A 22491-nucleotide genomic window follows, 5' to 3' on the forward strand; every position below is an offset into this window, starting at 1 on the left:
AGAGCAGAAAGAGGCAAAATAAAGGTGAGAAATGAGCAGAAAGAGGCAGAATAAAGATCAGAAGGTAGCATAAAGGCTAAGTAAAGGTCAGAATGAAAGAGGCAAAATAAAGGTCAGAAGGGAGCAAAAAGAGGCAAAATAAAGGTCAGGAGCGATCAGAAAGATACAATAATAGAGGTCAGAAATGAGCAGCAAGAGGCAAAATAGAGATCAGAAACAAGCAGCAAGAAGCAGAATAAAGGTCAGTGGCGAGCAGAAAGAGGCAAAACAGAGGTCAGAAACCAGCAGCAAATGCCCCATAATCAGTTCTATAAGTATCTACTATTAAGACATGCTTTACACCCATTCATTCAAGACGTAACCATTATTCCCAAATTGTGAGAAGTTGGCCTGGTATATGATGTCCACAGTTCTGTGGGCACCTTGTATCCCTTATGGTGGTGGTTGTAAGTCAACCTTAAAGACAAGCTATCCTAGGGGTAGCATGGACTAGGCAGCCTAAAGGCTTAACTCAAGAGGACATGTGAAGCCAGCTGTTTTACCATATGCAATCCTGTAATATCAAATGAAAGGACACCACACACGTTATATATTATCAAAATATATGTATTTATTCTTAGAATAATCCCCACTACTCTTTATGAGCAATGAAGCACAAGTGTTTAAATAAAAGCACAGTATAACATAAACAAGTTGCACGTTTTGGATGAGGCCGGTGGCCACTCAAACCATATATCAATAAAGTGGTATAACAATCACTAATCGATGGGGGATAAGGCCTAGGGCCTTGTGAATCGCTGGGACTACACTGGACTAACAGCAGTTAGGACGAGAGTAGCCCGCGGGATTCGGGTGCAGTGCGGGAAGCACGGCTTGCACCAATGTAAAGTCAATGGTGCGTAAAAGTTACAAAGTTATTGCAAAAGGAGTCTTCCGACTGGACTAGGACTACCAAACTTTAGACTTAGGCACTAGAGGTGTGTACCAGTGTGGGAACACCGGCGCTAGTAAGTTACCTCGCCCACAGGAAGCGGGTGCACAGGTACCAATGTGTGTCGGGTTTCCTCACGCAGTTCGATGGTGCCTGAGGATGAAGATGCTGCAGGCCTCCAGGAGAGAAGTGTCCGGTGCGATCCAAGGGTGGATCGAAGTTGATGGGTACCTGAAAGCAGAGGGGACAGAGTCTGGGTCACTAGCCAGTGACCAGGAAGGAACCAGGAAGGAACCAGGCGATGTCGGGCGCAATCAGGTTGATGACGGGTGCCTTGTCTCCGCTGCCACGTAGACTCTGGGGCACCGAGGATGTCTTGGAGTGGATCACGAGCTGTCCCACAAAGGCTCTCGCTGTCGGCGGTGTCGGCTTCCGGATCGGAGTCAACAAGCCTTGGCAAAGGCAACCCACGCAGGATTCGAAGAAGGCTTAACACTCGGACCAGCAAGGTCAGAGCGGGTGCTCCTTTTCAGGGGAGCGAGGGCCAGTCTGGAGCAACCAGACCAGCTGTGTAAATTCTTAGGTTCGTTGGTTCTGGGGCCACTAGCCAACGGGCAAGCGACCGGACCAACGCGTCGAGCAGGAAGATGCAAAAGGGCCCCACGCAGCACTCGTCGAGTGTGGAGGGGTGAGCTTCGGTACACAAGCTGCTCGGGGCTGGAGCTTCTCAAACTCCAATGCACAGCTTCGAGGGAGCCTCGGATGCTACAGGTCAGTGCTTCGTTGTTCCTCCAAGATGGCCGCTCCCTCGCTTCAGGTCGCCTCCACGGGTCTCAGCTTTGCAGGGACTGTGGATCGGGCTGTTAGAAGTCAGGCACGCTGGGTCTTGTCGATCTCTGTTGCTCGAGTTCCGGCGGGAACTGCAACAAAGCAAACGTCGAGGTGCTGGATGGTGCCTGTTTGCACAGGGTGGTCACTCCTTGACCACAAGGGAGATTCTTCAGTCTTCTACGTCGAGTAGGATGTCGAAGGGTCCAGAGTTTCGTTTCATAAGTTTCAGTCAGGATAATCTGATGTGCATTGGCACTGCTCCCACCTATATTCCAAATCTGGGGGCTGGATTACCTGCTAGGTCCCCCCTATGGGTGGGACCCAGAAAGGGGGTGGTTACACCCCTTTCCTTTGTCCAGTTTGCCGCCAAGACTGGGTCTGGAGTGCCCCAGAACCGGTTTGACTGGAATCTGCCCAGTGACACCTTGTGTGCCCCAGGCAGTGTCTAGTTTCTTTGAACCCTCCCTGCTACAATCCACTATCTCCTGTCTGGGGTGGTGTGACACCTCCCTGTGACAGGAGATCCTTTGATCAAGCCTCCTCTGTCGAGTTTCGGTCAGCAGCAGGAGGCCAGACAAGTGTCTGTGGCAGCAGCATCCATTTTGTGATGCTTGGGCTCTGGTTAGGATTAACCGCATTTGCAGTAAGTAACATGTCTTCTCCCTCTAGAAGGGTGGAAAGCTACCCCCGTCGCCAGAACTGGCGAGGGGGTAGTATTTCAAAGTGTATGACACCAAACACGACATGTTTTGATAAAGCCAAACCAAAGTTAGCATTAACCGCGAGGATTTTAATGCACTTAAGAGTATATGGTATGGCAGTATCACTGGAACAGCAGTAAGGAAATGGTTCCGAACACTGCAGACAGGCTCAGCTCATGCTAGAGCACCATCTCACATAAAACCAAGCACTCTGCCTCCAGGATTGTAAAGGCCTGCCATAGGAGTGACTTATAGGTATATATGTGTCCAGATATAGGTTTAGATATAGGTATACCATATCTAAGCAAGGGGTGATTACACCACCTTGCCCCAGCTGTGTGAACAGCCAGTTGTGTCGATTTAAGTAACAGCCAGGGGTGGCAAAAGATATGCTGCAGCCCCTGGTAGGCCTTGGATGCACCTATGCCCTGAGCACCTATAGTGCATGGTACAGGGGCTGACAAGGTGTCCAGTACCAAATTGGTGATGTACCTAGGGTACATGGAGTCCATTTAAAGAGAGAGCAGGTAGCCTGGGACCCTGATTAGCAGGATCCCAGGCCAACTAAGTCGAAAACCAGCTAAACACAAGGCAAAAATCTGGGGTAACCATAGTCAGGTATCCACCTTCCTACACAAATTTAGCCAGCTAGAGGGTAAACTCCTGATGGGTGATCTCGGAGCGCACAAAATAACAAAAGTCTACCAATCCTTGAAAACAAACAACCCCAGTACCCTAGATACCCCGAGGGCAACATGGGCAACTGGCTTGGGCCCAATCAACGATGATCACTGGACAGAAGAAGTGCTAGAGTCTTCAGAGGGGCAGCGATCTCCACCCTCCTGAGGCTCATACAGTTCAAGTATCTGCACAGGGTATACTTCACCAGATATAGACAATGGAGGGTTGAGGCTCATTGTATCCCCACAGTGACTACGTTGTCAAAAAGACAAAGATACATTCTTATATACACGATTTGGTCTTGCTCGGAATTAGATTGCTTCTGGCTCGGCTTGACGAATTGCCTGTCAGAAGTGTTGGCATGGGATCTCCACAACAGATTCCCACAACTCCTACTATTATACTGCATAAAGGGAATAGGGGGAATTAGATAAGAACTACACCTACTGTTTCTAGGCCTCACACTATTCAAACGGGACACTGCTAGACAATGGAAAGCAGACACTCCACCTCGCATAGGTGCCTGGAAAAAGGGCATGGACTTCAATATGGGTCTGTAACTCCCGGTTTTCACGGCACGTTGATGTCCACAGAAGTACAGCAAAATATGGCAAAGATGGGCTGATTTTAGAGGCTTATCAAGTGAGCCTCACACCACATTGGGCCAATGACTAGAAGATGAAATAATGTAATGCAGGCAAAATTAAAATATTGCAAAGCAGGTTAGGGATTCTAACTAAAGGAGATATCGGGAGGGAACAGGGTATGAAATGCAGTGTATGGATGTGCAATGTTTTATACAGTTTCATTACTTTACGTTTTTGTTTCTCCATACATACTGAAGTCATAGTTGGTGGAAAAATTGGAATTACTGCGGTCTCTCAAAATGGATATGTATGTCTCACTTTGTCCAAATTATTACGGTCTGTATGGTACAAAAATTCAATAAAATATGCTGAGAAAAAAAAAGGAACCAGCAGCAAGAGGCAAAATCGGCGTCAGAAATGAGCAGCAAAAGGCAGAATAAAGGTCAGGAGCAAGCAGAAGAGGCAAAATAATGGGCAGAAAGAGGCAAAATAGAGGGTAGAATAGAAGAGGCAGTAAAATGAGCATAAAATGAGCAGAGGAGGCACAAAACTGAAGGCAGCCAAGGGTAGCGGACTACAAGCAAGCTGGACAGGAGGACCATCACAGGGGGAGCTGGCACAAGGACCTGCTCCTGTGTCGCCTCTACTTGTTTTTACCTCACACCCACTGACAGACCTACTTAAGCACCCACTCACAGATCCACTGAGAGACACACACACTCACAGAACCATTTAGAGACTCACACCCTCTCACATACTCATGCACCCACTCACAGATCCACTCGGAATGTTGCACGCTTTCTCAGACTCACTCAGACACTCCTCCACCAACTCAAATACACATGCACTGCTCACACACCCATTCGGAAACTCACACATCCACTCGCATACGTACTCAAACTCCCACGCTCAAAGGTTACAGATTACAGTTAGGAAATTACATTTTAAAAAACTTTGAAGTTCACTGAAAAGAAAACAAAGGTTACAGGGGCATTATAGTTAGGAAATAAAATTGAAAGAAAACGTAGAAATTCATTGAAAAAAACGATGGGTACAGGGAAGTTAGAGTTAGGAAATGCACTTAAAAAAACATAGAAATTCCCTATAAAATACAAAGGTTGAAGGGACGATATGGTTAGGCTCAGATTTCATCTTACAAAACCATAGAAATTCAGCAGCTATAGTTCCCTGTGCTAATTATAACTTACGCCCCTGCAGTACACTGCTTATGACCTCACATATTAGATCACTAATGACATGGTCATTGACATCACTGATGACATAACTGATGACACCTCAAATCTCTGATGACATTGTCTTGTGAGTTTAAGCATTTCATAAATGTTTTAGAGAGTTAAAGATATATACTAAGCTATTGCATACGTTATATTACTATTCCCAGTCAAATCAAAATACTTTATTCAGCTTTTGTATAACAAACCAAGAAAGTCCAAGTTACATTATAACTGGCCAAAGCAATCGAACAGTGGAGCGTCAAAGCTACCTTTTACGCCGACGACACGCAATTGGTGTTCTCCTTCAAAGATCACACCGAAACAGCTTTTCATAAATTTCGCCAATGCATGATGAACATCGCCTCCTGGATGTCAGCGAACAACTTGAAGCTGAATACGGACAAGACCGAGGTCCTATTCTTTAACCAAAAATCTCCTATCCCCTCCACCCTCTGGTGGCCAACTGAATTGGACCCTCCCCCTGAACCTGTTCAAACAGTCCGTAACCTGGGCATTCAATTCGACACTGTTCTCTCCAACAAAGCACAAATTAATAAAGTTACTTCAGCGTGCTTCAGCAAATTATGTATGATAAAAAAAATAATCCCTTACCTTCCTCCTGACTCCCGAAAAACAGTTTTCCACTCTCTCATTACAGCTCACCTGGACTATGCAAACAGCCTATACGTAGGGGCCCCAGCCTACCTCATCAACCAATTACAGAGAGTACAGAACGCAGCGGCTAGGCTGATCTGCAACATCCCATTCCGCCACCCTATCACTCCCCATCTGATTAAACTTCACTGGCTTCCGATAAGACTCCGCATCCAATTCAAAGCCCTCACTCTGGCCTTCAGAGCAATGAACGATCGAGGTCCTCTTTACCTACGCCACAGAATCAAACATTCACAAGCCGCCCGGAACCTCCGATCCAACCATCTCCGTCTTATGACCTGCCCCCGCTTTCGACTGGCCCGTACGGGTGGTAGAGGCTTTGCAGTGACCACCTCCAAACTTTGGAATCAACTGCCAATTGACATAAGATTCTTGACATCAGAACCCCTCTTTCGAAAAAAACTCAAAACCTGGCTCTTCTCCCTTATCTAAATAACTTCTCAATTCACAGTACTTCCCCTCCTCCTCCCTGTAGAGGGTATTTCTTTAGCGCCGGGACACCTCCGTTGGAGGTAGCTGTGCGCTCTACAAGCTACTAAATAAATAAATAAATAAATAAAATGACATCACTGATGTCATCTCTGATGACATTGTCTTGTGAGTTTAAGCATTTCATAAATGTTTTAGAGAGTTAAAGATATATACTAAGCTATTGCATACGTTATATTACTATTCCCAGTCAAATCAAATCAAAATACTTTATTCAGCTTTTGTATAACAAACCAAGAAAGTCCAAGTTACATTATAACGTTGAAGTATCCCATCCATAAGTATCAATTGATCAATGGTAACAATTCATTATAAAGTACAAAAACAAAGGACGTAAAACATATCCGCATTATATATATAAAAAGCTTAAACTATCACACTTTCAGGGCTATTATAAATAAAATTTAGTCGCAGCTAGATCTAAGCCTAACTGGAATTTTAACTGAAACAGGCTGTCCACGTATCTCGGGCATGCATGTTGAACACACATTGCAGGGAGACATGTTGAATTATTTGTTAGATGAGTTCAATCTAACTATGTCCAGAAGGGAACCCCTGCATTCATCATACACGAGGAGCTGGGTATGCCTTACCTGACTGATATGTTGTCGTTTCGCCCGCTTTTTCATTGGCTTAAAGTCTGGATGAACAAGGAGACTGATCTAAATAGAGAGATCCTAAGGGATTGTATGGCTACTATTCCAAGTCAATATGTTTCCCTTGACAAAAAACGACCTTCTCCTTCCAAAGAGTGTGTTTCCCTGTTGCAACTCTCCGAGTCAGCAATAACGTGTGCTAGCACCTAACCAGAGGACATATCGTACCACACCTCCTTCGGCTCTGAGCCTTATAAATATAGTAAAATAAAAGTTACGCTTTCTAGATACCAAAGTGTAAAATAAAGATTCTTAAGCCGTGTTTATCAAATGAAGACATTATTCTGTGAAACTTTAAAGCTGTATTATTATAGGCTTCAGGCACACATTTGAGTGCAAAGCTTTTAATGTCAGTGGTGTAACGCTCTGCTTTGTACTTGGTGGTTGTCGTCCTGGAGGAGTTTACCTGTCTTTCATCTGTGCCGATCCCATTCATGTTGCCATTGGCCTTCTGTGTGCAGCAAAGGCACAGCTGTTCCAGCTGACTGGGACAGCTGTTCTGCTAACCCAGAGCAGATGTCGATGCCAGACATCTGACAGTCCGTGGAAATACTCTGTTACATGGCACCTCATTCTGTACTTAACCCTGCCCCAGAATGAGCCACAGAGGACAATGTTGTTCACACCAAATGTATTCACAAATTGAATTTCCTCATGCACAGTAAATGAGGAGCATCCTAAAGCAAAAATAAATGCAAAAACATAGGAAGGCAGTTTGAAGGAATAACATTGTAAAAATACTAAACACAAGACAATTTTCATTTCCTATGTCAGGTAGACCTTTGATTGACATGCACCGGGCAGGGATTTTGGTGACATACCTGTACACCTACCTAAAACTTGTAGAGCGCATCTAGGATTGTGCCATTCAACTAAAATTCTATTGTGATTGATAAATGTCAACAATTTGAGTTAAATAAATACTCGAGACGATTTGTTTGTAATGCTCTTCTTCTGCAATTTGAATATTGAGTTTAAAAAAAACATTTTAAACATCCACAAACTAGTACACGTTAATTGTCTTATTTGTCCATGGCTAATCTTGGAATCCTAAACATTTCCAACTTTTTAAGTGAGAGATCGGTTTCTAAGAATAAAAATATCACTTTTCCAAGGTAGCTGTTTATTTTTAAATATTAACAAAGAAATACAACGTTTTTTCATATTGATACTCCCAAGTGCACTGCAAATGGCAGCTAATGCCTTGTTGCGGCACAGCGAATCACCTTACACCAGAGCTCAGCACCACCTTTGATTTCTGAACAGGTGTGCTGCTGGTGTTGGCGCGAGGTACCCTGAAATGTTACCTTAATTAGAATACCCAGAGTTCACTGGATCAGAGACGGTGTTAAACCTTCATTTCATGAGATTTCCCTGTGTTAACACAACATCATAATCAAGAAAATACAATCTGTTTAACCCCTTCGGCGCTCATGACAAGGTCAGCTCGTCATGGGCGTAACCTGCGCTACGCAGATGACGAGCTGACCTTGTCACGTAACGCGGGATTTTTGAAATCGCAGCGCGCAGCGGCAAAACCGCTAGCGCGCATGCGGTTAAGAAACGTCCCCACTCAATGACTGAGTTTTAGATCAATGAAAACATTTGTAGGTTTTGTTACAGAATTAAAAAAGTAAGCAGTACAGAGCAGTACCATGAAGGCTCTAAATGAAAATGATACAGAGAATGCAAAAATATGAAATTATTAGAAGTCCTAAGTGGCCAGAAAATCAAGAGAGCAACATTCAGCAAGCCTAGTAGAACAGGAGAGTCATCTGCCTCACCCTCAACATCTAGGGTTTTTATAAATTTTTTTTGCATATGAAATTAGACTCTGTAGATTCATTGGGGTGTAAGCAAGCAAGTGTAGCTCTTCATTAGCAAATCAGAACACATAAAAAGTCATATTACCCAAACAGCAGCATCCCACTACATGAATAATATATGCCCACATAAATCTCCAGCACTTGTGTTTGTTTTAATGTCTCCAAATTCACATTCCTATGGGTGCTTGGTCGTAATGGGATGTTCATCTACATTTCCTTTTTATTTCATTCTTTTGGTTTAACTCGAGACACTATTTTTTTTAAGATTGCAAATGCAGTAATTGCAAATGCTATTTTTAAAGTGATATAATATGAAATATATGTGTATCGTAACTCATACACAGCGTGCACTTTTAGCATAGGAAGTACTCCGCAGTTTATTTTCGCATACAGTGGTTTATCAGGATGCAGTCTCACTTCAATAGATTTATTGGAAACGGTTTGGGAAAAAGTATTTTCCTGCTTAGGATGAAAATTTCAATAAAATATGTTGAGAAAAAAAAAGGAACCAGCAGCAAGAGGCAAAATAGAAGTCCGAAATAAGCAGCAAGGGTAAATAGGTCAGGAGTGAGCAGAAAGAGGCATAATAATGGGCAGAAAGAGGCAAAATAGAGGGCAGGATAGAAGAGGCAGAAAAATGAGCATAAAATGAGCGTAGGAGGCACAAAACTGAATGCAGCAAAGGGTAACGGACTACAAACAAGCTGGACAGGAGGACCATCACAGGGGGAGCTGGCACAAATACCTGCTCATGTGTGCCCCCTACTTTTTTTTACCTCACACCCACTGACAGACCCACTCAAGCACCCACTCGCAGATCAGGAAAAAACAGAGCAGGAAGGAAACAAGGAAATGTTTTTCATGGAAAGTTTAATAAATGCATGTAACAAAACTATATTCAGAGACCAGAGTTAAAAATGTGACCTTTACTTCTAGGCAGTCAGCAATTTTTAAATTGGTCTCAGACTCCTCTTTCAATTACAGAATTATCCATATGAGATCCCGTGATCTTTGTTTCATAGGCTGAATAGCATCCTTAATGCGTCCCTGTGGTATGGGGGTATTTCCAGGGTGGCTCTTGCCAAATGTTTTGAGTCTACCTACTGTGGGTGCATTGCAGTAGCCAATGTAGAATCCTGTTATCTGACAGCCCATCTCCTTAACATAAACGACTGGTGGTATGATAGACACGGGCCCCAGCAAATGCTCTAGACAAACGGGCAATGGGCAACACTTCTCTAGTGACTTACCTCTACAGTGCAGGTAGACATACTGACCTTCCTCCGACCCCGAAAACGGTTCTTAAATCCTGGTGTTCAAGGCTACACTGGATGAAATGGTGGGGCAGATTGACTGGGCAGATGCCACTGTGATATGGGGGCTTATTTTCACGGGTGGCAGAGATGTCAGGATTCTGGAAGTACGATCTCATCGGGATCTCTACTTTGGGGGAGGTTATGCAGGCAAGGACCTTAAATCCTTTCAAGATCTTCAGAGGGATTCCACCTACACCATAGTCAATTCTATAGATAGCTTCAGCTGCATTATCCCCTGCCCCAATGCATAGCCTCCCTATTGGAGCTCCCAGAATTCAATCCTCTTAAGGGCAAGATTCTTATGGAAGACCTAGATGACCACAAAGTAGCCAAAGTCTACCAGACCCTCATATCTAACGAGTCGGATAGGTTTGGTGCCCTCTGCAGAGCTTGAGAAATGGATGTAGGGGAGCTGGAGAACGAGGACTGGGACAGAGATTCTGGGTTCCCCATGAGAAGCAACCATTGCATGTAGGCTTCATTTGATACAATTTAAATACTTACACAGGGTTTACCTCGCACGTCATAGTTTCTGGTGCATGGGAAACATTACCACCTCAAGTGCCCCCCTCCGCTGTGATACGGAGGGGGGCGCTGTGATTAGGGCCAGTTCTGTCCTAAATTGTGCCGAACTGAAAGGGATCCAAAATTTTGTTTTGCTTCATGAAGGCAGACAGTTCTGAATTAATGACCTTTCCCACCACTTTAGAAGGGAAGGGGAGTCTGGAAATAGGTCTAGTGAGGTTTTATTAATAAAGGGAATATGGAGGCTTTTTTCCATTCTAAAGAAAAACTCCCGGAAATGATCATGGCATTGAAAATCGCTGCCAAGAGAGGTGCAAAGGTCTCAGGCGATAGGTGTAAGATTTTGCGGGGACAGGGATCTGACGGTGAACCCGATTTGATAGCTCTAATTTATGTGATAAATTATAGAAAACCTGTTGAAAGATGGCCATCTAGCATGTGCGTGCATGGGCAGCCCTATTTATTCTGTATTATTAATTTACTTTTCCAAGCTGGACAGTGGACATTTTCAAGCACTATGCTAAAACTAAATGTATGCTTGGGATGACATTCACATCCATCCAAGTGAGCCACCAGGTAGCACTGTGCAGATATCAAATCCTCACAAAAGCTTATTAGAATAAAAATCAGATAGCACAGGGGGGGGAAAGGGAGGAAAGCACACTTCATGATCATTTGGTAGAGAATTAGGAAGAGAGAGTTGGGGGTGGGGGCCAGCAGTGATCAGAGGGGCAGGGGGCAAATAGTTTCTCATGCAATGAAATGCAAGGTTCCATTGTACGTGGAAAGATTCAGAAACAGCCAGTAGAATGGGCCGAGACGGAAAAAGAAATTAATATATACTTACTTTCTGCTCCCATGCCTCCTTGCTCCTGTGCTCCCGGCACTGCAGTTCCCATGAGCACATGCTCCCAGCTCACCACGCAATCCCAGCTCTTCTCTCATGCTATTACTCCCAGCATGAGAGAAGCGCTGGGGTTGAGCATAGTGGGACGGTTTCACCCTCCAGCATTGAATGGAAGCCTGTGTTCCTGAGCCCCACAGATGTCTCTAAGGAATAGCCTGGAGATATCAAAGTATTCATGTCTGTTTGGATGTCCGTGAACAGCGGCCAATTCGACAAGCGTACTTTAAGTGCGCACTACTCCTCCTCCCCGGCTGGTGACACTGCAACCTGGCAGAGTCAATGAAAAATAATATGATAATAAAAATGTTTTGTTATAATTTTAATTTTAATTTTCTGCCTTAAAGCAGTGGGGCGACGCTCCTGCACCTTTGCGGAGGAGCCACCCCTGTGAGAGAGTCAGTTGCGTGTGGGCTGCTAAGATCTGACTGCCAATACTTCAAATTCATGGCTGTAAGAAGACAAAAATCAAATGGTTTGAAGTGTTCTGACATAAAACTTGCTTTAAGTATTTAGTAAAGTATTAGATACAATAGGTCTGCCAACGATAGACCGCTAAAGCTACCTGTAAGTGAGACCAAAAGTGGCTGGACGAGGCTCAAAAGCAGAACTGACCCAGGTAATGGAGGGTAAAAAATTACTTCATGCAGGATGATTGTTTCAAGAGCCGGCCAGAAAATGGGCTAACTGGATGCATTTTTACACTTGAGTCATATAATCAGCTGGAGAAAGAAAAGCCATCTGGCAGGCATAGAAGAAAATGTTCTTTTGTTACACATTACTGTAACAATGTGCCATGGACCCAATTGCAAGCTTACTGTGGATAGCATCTATAGCTAATTCCCCAAAAATATTGTTAAATAGACATGCACAACAGAGGCGTGATTCACAAAGCAAGAACTGTTTATTTAGCTCATGAGGAAACTCAATGATTCTAACTTACTTCTGGATTATGTAGGCACGTATTGCTTAATTTAAGATGTGAGCGCTGGGATGTCTAAAGAATGTAGCCATAGAGGAGTGGCCAAGCACATTCTGTACATATTTTGTGAACATTCATGAAGTGTAGTATACATTAGTCACATAACCAAACGTTTTGAACTGCACTGGCTACACCCAATTTACCCCTAAGTGAAACAGGCATAACTGGGATGAAGAGTGCCAATTAATTTAAAACATAGCACATTTATGTAGAGAGGTGTTTCAGGCAGGATTTCTGGAATTTGCAGGAGAAAACAAAACTAAAACGAATGTTTTTTAACATTTTGTATTTCCTTATACGAATGATAACTAAGTTAAGAATTAGTTTTTTTACACAAGATTATGGTTACAGATATAAACATGTCTCTTAGAATTATCAGCCTTATGGTGGTCTTCCCCCAAAAGTTTTGCCTTATTCCTCCACAGTTTTCTGATCGTATTTTTGTTGGGCTTAGTACTCTGTGCATTTTTACGAGTGATAAAGTGTGTGTGCTTACTCCTTGGTTTATCCCCAATTGACATATTTAATTTACTTAGAATTCCCTAGTAAACTGGTACTACATGTAACTATGGCCTGTAAGTGTAATGCTACTGGTGGGCCTGCAGCCCTTGGGTTGCCACCCACTTAAGTAGCCTTGCAAACCTGTCTCAGGTCTGCCATTGCGCCCACTTTTAAACTGCCATTTGGACCTGTCAAAGTCAACCTTTTGCCAGGTCAAAATCTTCCTTTTTAAAACCTGTTACCCCTAGGGTATTTAAAAAGTAGGACATTTTTAAGGTTTACATGCCCTCATATTGGAAAAAACGTTTTTTTTTACTTTTGCAAGGCATATCTTTATCATAGGATAGCATTGGAGTTACCTTATTACATTTAATAAGGGTAACTTCCAAATGGGAACAAGTAAACGGTTTGTTTGGTTTCTTTGGAATCGTAATGTTATGGTAAAGTCAAATTACAGTTTTGAAAATGCCACTTTTCGAAAGTTGGCATTTTCTGTCCTTAGCCATTTAGTGTCTACAGCCTGTCTCTGGATCACATGAGTAGGTGTAGTTGGCAATTGGTACTTATGTATTCCTCCCAGACAGCTACAGGCAATAGAGAACTGAAGTGTACCTGAATGGGCCATCACTGGCAGGATAGGGGCGGAGCTACACACAGCCTCATTTACACCTGAATAGGCTGTGTCCTACCTTTACACAAAGGCTTGCATACCACTTGAAGTTAATCTGGAGCCAAGGCAGGTGCAGCAGGAAACTTTAGCACTTCAAAGGGAATCCTCTAGAAGCTTCTACCGCTTCAAAGAAGGCATTAGGTATACATTTTGGATCTCAGGCACCAATTCTTCAGTGCAGTTCTGGGCCCCTGGAAGACTCTGGCAGGTAGGAGGACTACTGTGCTGCTGAATAGACTGCTGCCCTGAAGAACTGCTGCCCCAAAGGACTGCTGCCCCACTGTGCTGACCTGCTGCCAGCAGCCCTCTTGCCTGGGTGAAAAGGACTGAACCTGCATCTGTTGAACCCCGGACCACCAGTGACTCCGAGGGCTCGTTGGCTGGCTCCTGAATAGGACTTAAGGGACAGAAAGCTCCAACCACCTCAAACCCAGTCCTGGGATCTGCCATCTGTGAGTTTGCCCATCTCAGTCCTGGGCACTTGGAAGTGGGTCTGAAGGTGTTCTGCCAGCCCATCTGTGGTTTCAGCAGAACCGACAGATGTCCTCTACTGTATGATGCAACCCGATCACAACCAACACACCGCTTCTGCTGAATGGATTTCCCAGATGTAAGGACTTTACATCATCACCTTCAACCTTCCAGAAACCTTTGCTGCATGGCACATCCGCGACGCAGTCCTCCGCATTGAAAGCCCTTTGTTGCAGCATACTCTACTACGACACAGGACTTCACAACATAAGCCCCGCAGCGTCTTCCGAACCAGCCGGTGCCTGATGCATCTCGACGCAGGACTGCGCATCACAAGTCCCTCACTAACAGCAGCCTCGATGAAGATGCAGAACCTTGAATTACAGCTAAGCAGCTCCTAGGAATTACCACAGCATGACATAACCTTGACGCGGGACTCCACAACTCTCCGCAACCTGCATTTAAGTTCACCTGGCTCAACTGGGTCCCTGTAGCCGGCCAGCTCCCCATTGCTGTCAGAATGAACTTGTGGCTTTGTTCCAGTCTGACGCTACCAGATAACCATAGTTGGCCCTTTGTGCTTTTTGGTGCTATTTTCACTGAAATCTTTAAAACTGCACCGGTTCTACTGGTTGGATTTTTGTCATTTTGGTCTTGATTTCTTTATTAAAAGTTACTCTATATTTCATAATTGGTATTGGATTTTTCTTATGTGGTATTTTCACTTTATTACTGTTTGAAGTGCTGCATACATACTTTACACATTGCCTCTCAGTTAAGCCTGACTGCTCGGTGCCAAGCTTCCAGAGGATTGAGCACAGGTTAATTTGGGGTTAGCTTGTGATTTCACCCTGACAAGGCTTTTGGTTGCTGGTGCATATAGTCATGTGACCCAGGAAACAGACTGCAGGCACCAAATGATTGGGAAAAATAACAACAAAAGAGTGTTACTTGATTGAAAAAAACACAAGTAATCGAGCACCAATTAGGTTTGTTTATAAAGCCCTCACTCACCGACCTGGTCGGTGACCTGCTTCATCATCGGGCCCCACTGGGTGTGACCGAATGTCACCCCAGTGTGCTTCAACGCCAGATTTACTGCGGAGCGGGTAATGTGAAGAAGTGAAGGCTAGATAATGAGTTACGTGAAGAGAGTGGTGTGGTGAATTAAAAATGCCTTGCATGTATCAAAAATTAATTTCATGACTGATCACCAAGGGCATATTAAAAAATGTGTTGGTAAACACGGCCAACTAAATTGGATGGTCTGTTTCCAATATCATTATGTGGTGATGGATGGTCAACATGTTTCTGCCAAAGATGGTGTAATTAACCTGGCATTCGTCAGGACCTAAAGTGACTAACCCTCGGCGGTATGGGCAGGCTAAGGCCCACCCAACCAAGGGACGTGAAAGTAAAAAAATGTCTATAAAAGTGCAATGTACAGGGGGCCTCACCGAACAAAAAACCGGGAGGCACACACCCTACTAGTCTCTCGATCAGAGACTTCAAAAATTAGATGCACTTAAAAGGAGATGACGTTTCACCCCATAGACCACGGGAGGGGGGTGATGGCGTATTTGGCACATCGCCCACGACGCCAGGCACCCGTTTATAAACATGAACAGCCCTCTGAACCGAGTTCAGAGGGCCAAAAAATGTCAAGTTTCTAAAAGCAGCATTTTCAGAATTGTGACTTAAAAATCCAACTTCGCAGTTAAAGTGGGTTTTAAATTGCAATTCTTTAGAAACCAAACTTGACATTCCTACTTGCTCCAGTTATTAGTTATCAATCATTAAATGTAATAAGGTAATCCAATGTTATCCTGTGGGAAAGGCAGGCCTTGCAGTAGTGGGAAACAAATGTAGGTGTTTTTCACTACTAGGACATGTAAAAGTTAAAAGCACATGGCCAACTTTTTAAATACTCTGCACCCTGCCGTATGGGCTGTTTAGGACCTAAAGAAGGGTAATTTATTTGCATTATAAAGAAAGGATTGGGCCTGGCAAAAGGCTTATTTTGCTATGTCGAAATGGCAGTTTAAAACTGCACACACATGCTGCAATTACAAGTCTGAGACATGTTTAAAAGGCTACTTAAATGGGTCGCACAATTAGTGCTGCAGTATCACTAGTAGCATTTAATTTATAGGCCCTGGGTACAGGTAGTACCACCTTACTATATGACTTGCAAGTAAATTAAATATATCAGTTGAGTGGAAGCCAATGTTACCATGTTTAAAGGAGAAAGCCCAAGCACTGGTTAGCTGTGGTAGTGTGTAGAGTCTTAAGGCAGAAAAAACTGGAGGATTGAAGGCAAAATGTTGGTTAAAACCAAACTATTGATGTCAGGTCCAACACCCAGATGTATACTGTTGGCAGTGGAAGAAAAATGTGAATGACACACTACCAAACCTAGAGAGAGCTGGCAGAAAGCTCCTATATTTAATAATATTATGCATGTATTATTTAATAAAATCAAAAGGCTTTACCTAACGCCAGACCTAAAAGTTGATGGTTTGTTCTTTTTGGTTTGTAGAGCACTGAACATGTATTGGATATGAACATAGTGCGTGTTTAATGTTGATTTTAGTGTACATTTATCAGCAATAAGAGAACAAAGTAAAATAACCTATCGGACGAAACTGTGAAACAAGCTAAGAAAAATATATTTTTTCCTAACAAATTATTACCTCTGGTTCTCCTCACTATTTGCATGTCTTTTAAAGCATCTCACGCCCAAAGTAACTATGTCCTGAGTGCTAAGAACCTTAATACATTGTTACCGTTTACTGTGATTGGGAAAAACAACAACCGTACCTATCACAATTCCTCATTCTTCAATAATCTCCTTTGGGTGGCTATGGTATGTTAGAAGGGAGGCAGAATGTAGAAACTCATCTGTTTCTCATTATGTTCCTTCGTGTGTTGTGCACGCAAAACGAGTCGACTTTCTATTGCTTTAAACTTTAGCGATATGTTCACGCTGGTTTTCCTCTCTTTTCTGACGCTATTGCTCTTCCTCCTTTGTGTCACTAAAGGAAGAAATGTCCCGGGAAATGAAATGAGAGAGGTTAGTAAGACCCCTGCTCACAGTCCGCTAACTTTCGTTCTGTCACATCCTGCTTTCTATGTCTGTGCGTAGCTGAGTCCGTCCATTTTGCAGTGTGTACTCTAACTTTGTTGCAGTGGTCTGTAGACTCGCAGTTAATGGAATGGGTGCAGAGTCACTTTTAAACTACATTAGCTGTCAATTGTTTCGTTCACATCTATTAATACAGTAAAAGCTCATTAAAAATGTCTGTTGCTTGTAGCGTGCATGCTATATTGGTTGAATGTGATTGCATTACACCTTCGTGTCGAGAATACGTAAAATCCAGGTTTGTATCAATTGCAATGTGTATACTATGGTCTATTTCTAGTTTCGTTTTGAGCTAGGCAACATTTCACACCACACCAGTGACACAATGCTACTACCAGAAGAGTTCTCATGTTTGAAGTGCTTATTGTGGCCAACCATCCCTTCTTCCTTCCCAAGCATTAGAAGACGGTTGTGAAAAGTAAATTCACCTGCATCATATCCCAGTTACACCCTTACACATGCAAACATGTCCTCTGTGTCAGAACTTTGAAAATTGGTGGTGGTTAAGGCGATGTTATTGCAAGCTTGTTTAATATTTAAAAAAATATTTTAACAGTGGACTAGCATCTGTCCTCAATAATGCCTTCATTTCCACGTTTAGGATTGCAGAGAGCATTGTGAAAGTGGGTAAACTTTCAGCTGCACACCACTAATTCAAGTAAAGTCAGAATTGTTACCAACTTGGACGGCTGAGGCAGAAATCCTGTCTGATCCATCAGATGAGACAATAGCTGTAGCTCTAGAAACATCTCAAATTCATGGGTGCTACTCTCCACAGTCCAATCCCAAAAATCAGCCTTTAATTATCGAACATCCCTTTACTACCCATTCTCTTTTGCCGCTAGTTACACAAGTATTCCTTAAAAGCCTGTTTTCTATCATAGTAGCTAGCTTTATCTCCTTGAGTATGAGCAAACTTACACCTGATTGAGCATATTAATTTGACCAGCCCAGGACACCTTACTGAGCCAGAAACAGCAGTAATAATCATAATTGTAAGAACATTTTGAGCAATATAGTCGAAATGCTAGGATTCATGTGACACAACAGTGCCACATTTCGGATGCCCAGTTTAAAAGCATCATTGAAAGTAACAAGTACCTATTCCCCCTCACTACTTGTATGTAGCATTAGCGTAAACTAAGCTGTCCTGAATTTGAATATAGTCCAGACACCATTGCATCAAGCTTTGAAAAGCACGAGTCAAGAATAGGATCTCTTATAACGCTGAGAAAATCAAGCTTTCTAGGAAAAACAAATTGTAATAAAAGCCAGCAGACCCATAAAAGAGTAAAAACAACATTTAATGGACAGAATGCAGAACAATGTCATACATTCACCCCAGTACAGAGATCTGGGCCTAAATCCATCGTTCTTTTGCTCACCGTGCCATTCCAGTTTGAACCCAGCCATATGCAAATCAGTCTTGACCCTGTGCCCCATGGGAACAGTCCAGCCCGAACTGCAAAGCCAGGTCCTTCCTGGACTGGAAACAAGCATCCGAGGACCGGTTTTGGGCTTTCAGCCCTCCTCAGCCAAGATAGCTTGATTCCAGTGGCATGGAGAGCACGAGACTCACGTCTGAGCATACCCGTCCCCCATGGGAACAGTACAGCCCAAACTGCCAAGCCAGGTCCCCCTAGTTCGCCCTATGTGGGAAGGGTATGTCCAGACGTGGGTCCCGTGCTCACTACGCCACTGGAGTCAAGCTATCTTGGCTGATGACGGACGATATCCAGAAACCGGTCCTAGGATGCTTGATTCCGGTCCAGGGAAGACATGGCTTGGCAGATCGGGCTGGACTGTTCCAATGAAGCACAGGGTCAAGACTGATTTGCATATGGCCATGTCTGAACTGGGGTGGTGTGGTGAGCAAAATAATGATGGATTAAACCCAGATCTGTGACTGGGGGTGAATGTTTTACCAATGTGCAACATTCCGTCCATCACCTTGTGTGTTTTGCCATAAAAGAGTAGACATTTTGCCCAGACCTCAATATTCCTCTCTAGCTTTGAGATAAGTATGTTGATGAATCCCCTTCTCATCATTCTAGTGCACATGAACTCCTTTGTACCTCAATAAATAGGTCTTCCTTGGGGGTGCTTACTTCAAACAGGTCATCAAATACCAAACCTAGTATGTGAAAGAGAATCGGCTCTCTAGATTAAGTCTGAGGTCCATGCCAACTGAAACACCTCGCTCATCTCCATAAGACCAGAGATCACGACACATGGTGAAGTACATCCTCTAGCTATGATGCCACAACCATATTGTCTTCATCCTAACACATTTCTGAGAGGCTCCTTTGCTTGAAACTAATGGTGACGAAAAGCATCCCCATAAGCTCTGTCTTTGTGCATACTTGATCTCAGATATCATCCCTTTGTTCTCAATCCCATCTTCCATGTTAGTATATAAATCATCAATCCACCCCATGAATTTAGGACCGACATCAAATCTCTTCAGTGTTGCTAAGTATTGAGCCAGTAGAATCAAATGTCTTTTTCCCTCTACCTGTGCCTAGCATGGCCTATATTCTTAGAATGAGTCTGACCTCTTTCAAAAACAAATTGGCCTCATGTTTAAGGTAGTATTACATTGGACAGTAAACCACATCTAGTCGTCTTGCATTAGGTAAAACACAATATCCACCCGTAAGCCTTCCAGAATTTCCTCACAGATTGGCAGCAGCCCTAAGCTGTTGAATTCAGTGGTCTCCTTCTATTCCAAAGTAGAACCACAACTCTTGCTTCTCAGGTGGAAAGGAGGCAGCTCACATTTCTCAAATGCCTCAATGTACTTTGCGAGAAAGTGAGGGATCAGCAAATCTTCAGAGACCACATTGAATCGGACTATCATTCCACCAGGCAATTCATCCGTTCCTAGTGAGCTGATCGAATTACTTACCTACTGCTTGGTAACAAGCAGGCCAAGATTCTCCTTGTCCTTTGACACTACCCAGAGTTTGAGTCTTCTTCCAGAATCCTCTGAAGCTTTACCATTTGTAAAGCTGTATTGCAAACAATTTTTTTAAGCTGCAAATTCCTCCATATAGTCAATCAGATCATGCTTCAGAGAACTTAACAAGTACATTTACTGCCGTGTAATTTCATTCAACAGAAGCCTGTCAGAATGGAAGGGACCACGAAAAGAATAACAGTGTTCAATCTAATATGTCCTTTTGCTTTCTTATGGACTTGGAAAGGAGCCAGGGGGCTAGAAGTGGGAGTGAGCCATTGATTCATTAGTTAGGAACTACTGAACATTAAGGAACTACTGATCATTTAGCTGATAGTGCCATGGTAACACTGGCAAAAGCATGTTTTTGCTGTCAGTCATTCACCAAGCACAAAGGAATCCATTCGTAAGATAAGTTTGTATATCAACGTGAAACTAATTTGTTCCAGATCAACCTTTGCTCAAATGGATTGGTTAATTCCAGTAATCCCAATTTAAAATCCATGAATCTTCATTAATTCTGTGCCCAGGGAAAAGATTTATTTACCCTATCCCCATTTCCAGGGCAGTGCATTAAACTGCTGAACCAAACACACTTCAGTAATTAAAAAGCTTCTGAAAATGAAATACAGTTGTAAATAAAGAGCAGACTAGTGTACTGTTTGATTCGGTACATACACAATGGTTACTCTAGAACCTCACAGGAGAGCAACATTTGTTATTGCAGAAAACCATCGCCAGTTTCAATGCAAGTTTTTCTCACCAAATCTTTCTAGAGACCGTCTTTGATTTTAAGTAAAGAATACAAAAATGAGACCTGTAAAAAGATCTCCTCTAACTACGAAAAATAATGCAAGACTTTCCAGATTTAATTCATACCTCCTTGTCCTTATACTTGAACATTTATTTACACACTATATGCTGCTTTTTGGGCCCTGAAAGAAATGGGGGATGATTTACAAGCCTGTGTGCCACTTTTGAGTCACTTTTCTCATGTTAAAAATGAAGCAGAAGTGGCGCAAGGGGCTTGTAAATAAGCCCCATAGTGTTTACTGCGAACAAATATTAAGCTAGACTTAAACCTATATGTAGCGTGTAAAATCTGACTCATAACTTTGACCTCTGGTCTATGTTCTCTGACTGCTTTTGGGCAGACCTCTATCATCTTCTCCTTCTGCCGGCTTCAAAAATTGAGATACCGTCCAAATTTCCCTGAAAAATGCTTCACTTATGAGGACTGGCCTTTGCCAATGACCATCGAAAAACTTAACTTTGGAGCACTGGCAACTGGGTGTTCTCTTTAAAAACTGGTTATTCAATCTGATCCTTTTATATACATATAACTGGGCCAACTTAATGTTCTAATCAAAATTGCATCAGATTTTAAAACTAAAATAGTTTAAACTAAAGTGTGATTCCCCTGTGTTTGTTTGTGTAAGAGAAACTGATCTCTAATTGTGTGCCTCTTACATCGAGCCTTATTCGGTAAACTGTTTTGCATTCTGGATGTTTGTGTCGACACCCTTCTCGGATGACCACACCTCTGCCAGTGCTGACATAATGTGTTATCTTATTCAATCAATCAATCAATCAAAAAAGTCTTTATTGCGATTATTCATCTTAAAAGCCAGAACAATTAATCAATTACAACAGGTTACAACCATAAATACACCATAAATTTTCAGGGAGTCTAAATTAACAGAATATATCTTCAAAATAAATTAATTAAATACATATATTTACAATTTAAAATCAATTTTTAAAAAGGATTAAATGTGTAGCACGCACAAAGACTTAAGACCTATCACAGTTAAAAGGCCTTTAAAAATTGTCCAGCTCCACACACTAAATTCAATAGCCCAACATTAAGCTAACATGACTATTTCACCCCCTCCCCGTGTTTCTCCCGTAAAACCCAAGCCCAACTCAAGAACTTAGCTACTCCTATTACTGCCATGTCGTCTAGATAAAATTTCAGTATTTTCTTTGCGACCATCGTTATCTTATTCAAGTAGTGTGGTTTTGGCTGGAAGTTGCATCTTTAGATTTCGAAACGCACAACCTTTTTTCCAGAGTGGGAGTTCAAGCTTTTGTTTCCTTTGTAGATTTTGGTCTATTTTGATCGACAACCGCTCGGTTATGAGGACATGATTTGTGATTCTCAGTGAGGTCCAAGTCACTTAGGTTGAGGCATGAGATCCTGGACAGAGGCACCAGGTACATCGTATATAAAGGCCTTAGGCAGCCTATTTTACTTTCAAAAATATTTAACACAAGGAGAGCCAAGCAATACAAATAAGATTTACCATTACTTTTTCTTTTCAAAAATATAGATTTACAAATCAAAACAAATTACTAATGACTCAATAAAATGTGTCCTATTCTATGAGTAAACTAGATATATGGTCT

General features: G+C 42.7%; 1 protein-coding gene across 9 annotated transcripts in view; it reads left to right on the plus strand.

Annotated features, from left to right (window-relative positions):
• DMD (dystrophin) overlaps positions 1–22491 on the plus strand; it is a 6826337-nt gene that overhangs the window by 6796112 nt on the left and 7734 nt on the right. For 2 of the 9 annotated variants that reach the window (XM_078657822.1, XM_078657823.1), the window contains exon 78: positions 17023–17054. The exons of the other annotated variants lie outside the window; for them this stretch is intronic. In XM_078657822.1, the coding sequence (XP_078513948.1) occupies positions 17023–17054 (32 nt within the window). The remainder of the gene's footprint in view (positions 1–17022; positions 17055–22491) is intronic. 9 annotated transcript variants of the gene reach the window in all.

The sequence above is a fragment of the Lissotriton helveticus genome, chromosome 8 (genome assembly GCF_964261635.1).
Source record: "Lissotriton helveticus chromosome 8, aLisHel1.1, whole genome shotgun sequence".
Classification (NCBI taxonomy): domain Eukaryota; kingdom Metazoa; phylum Chordata; class Amphibia; order Caudata; family Salamandridae; genus Lissotriton; species Lissotriton helveticus.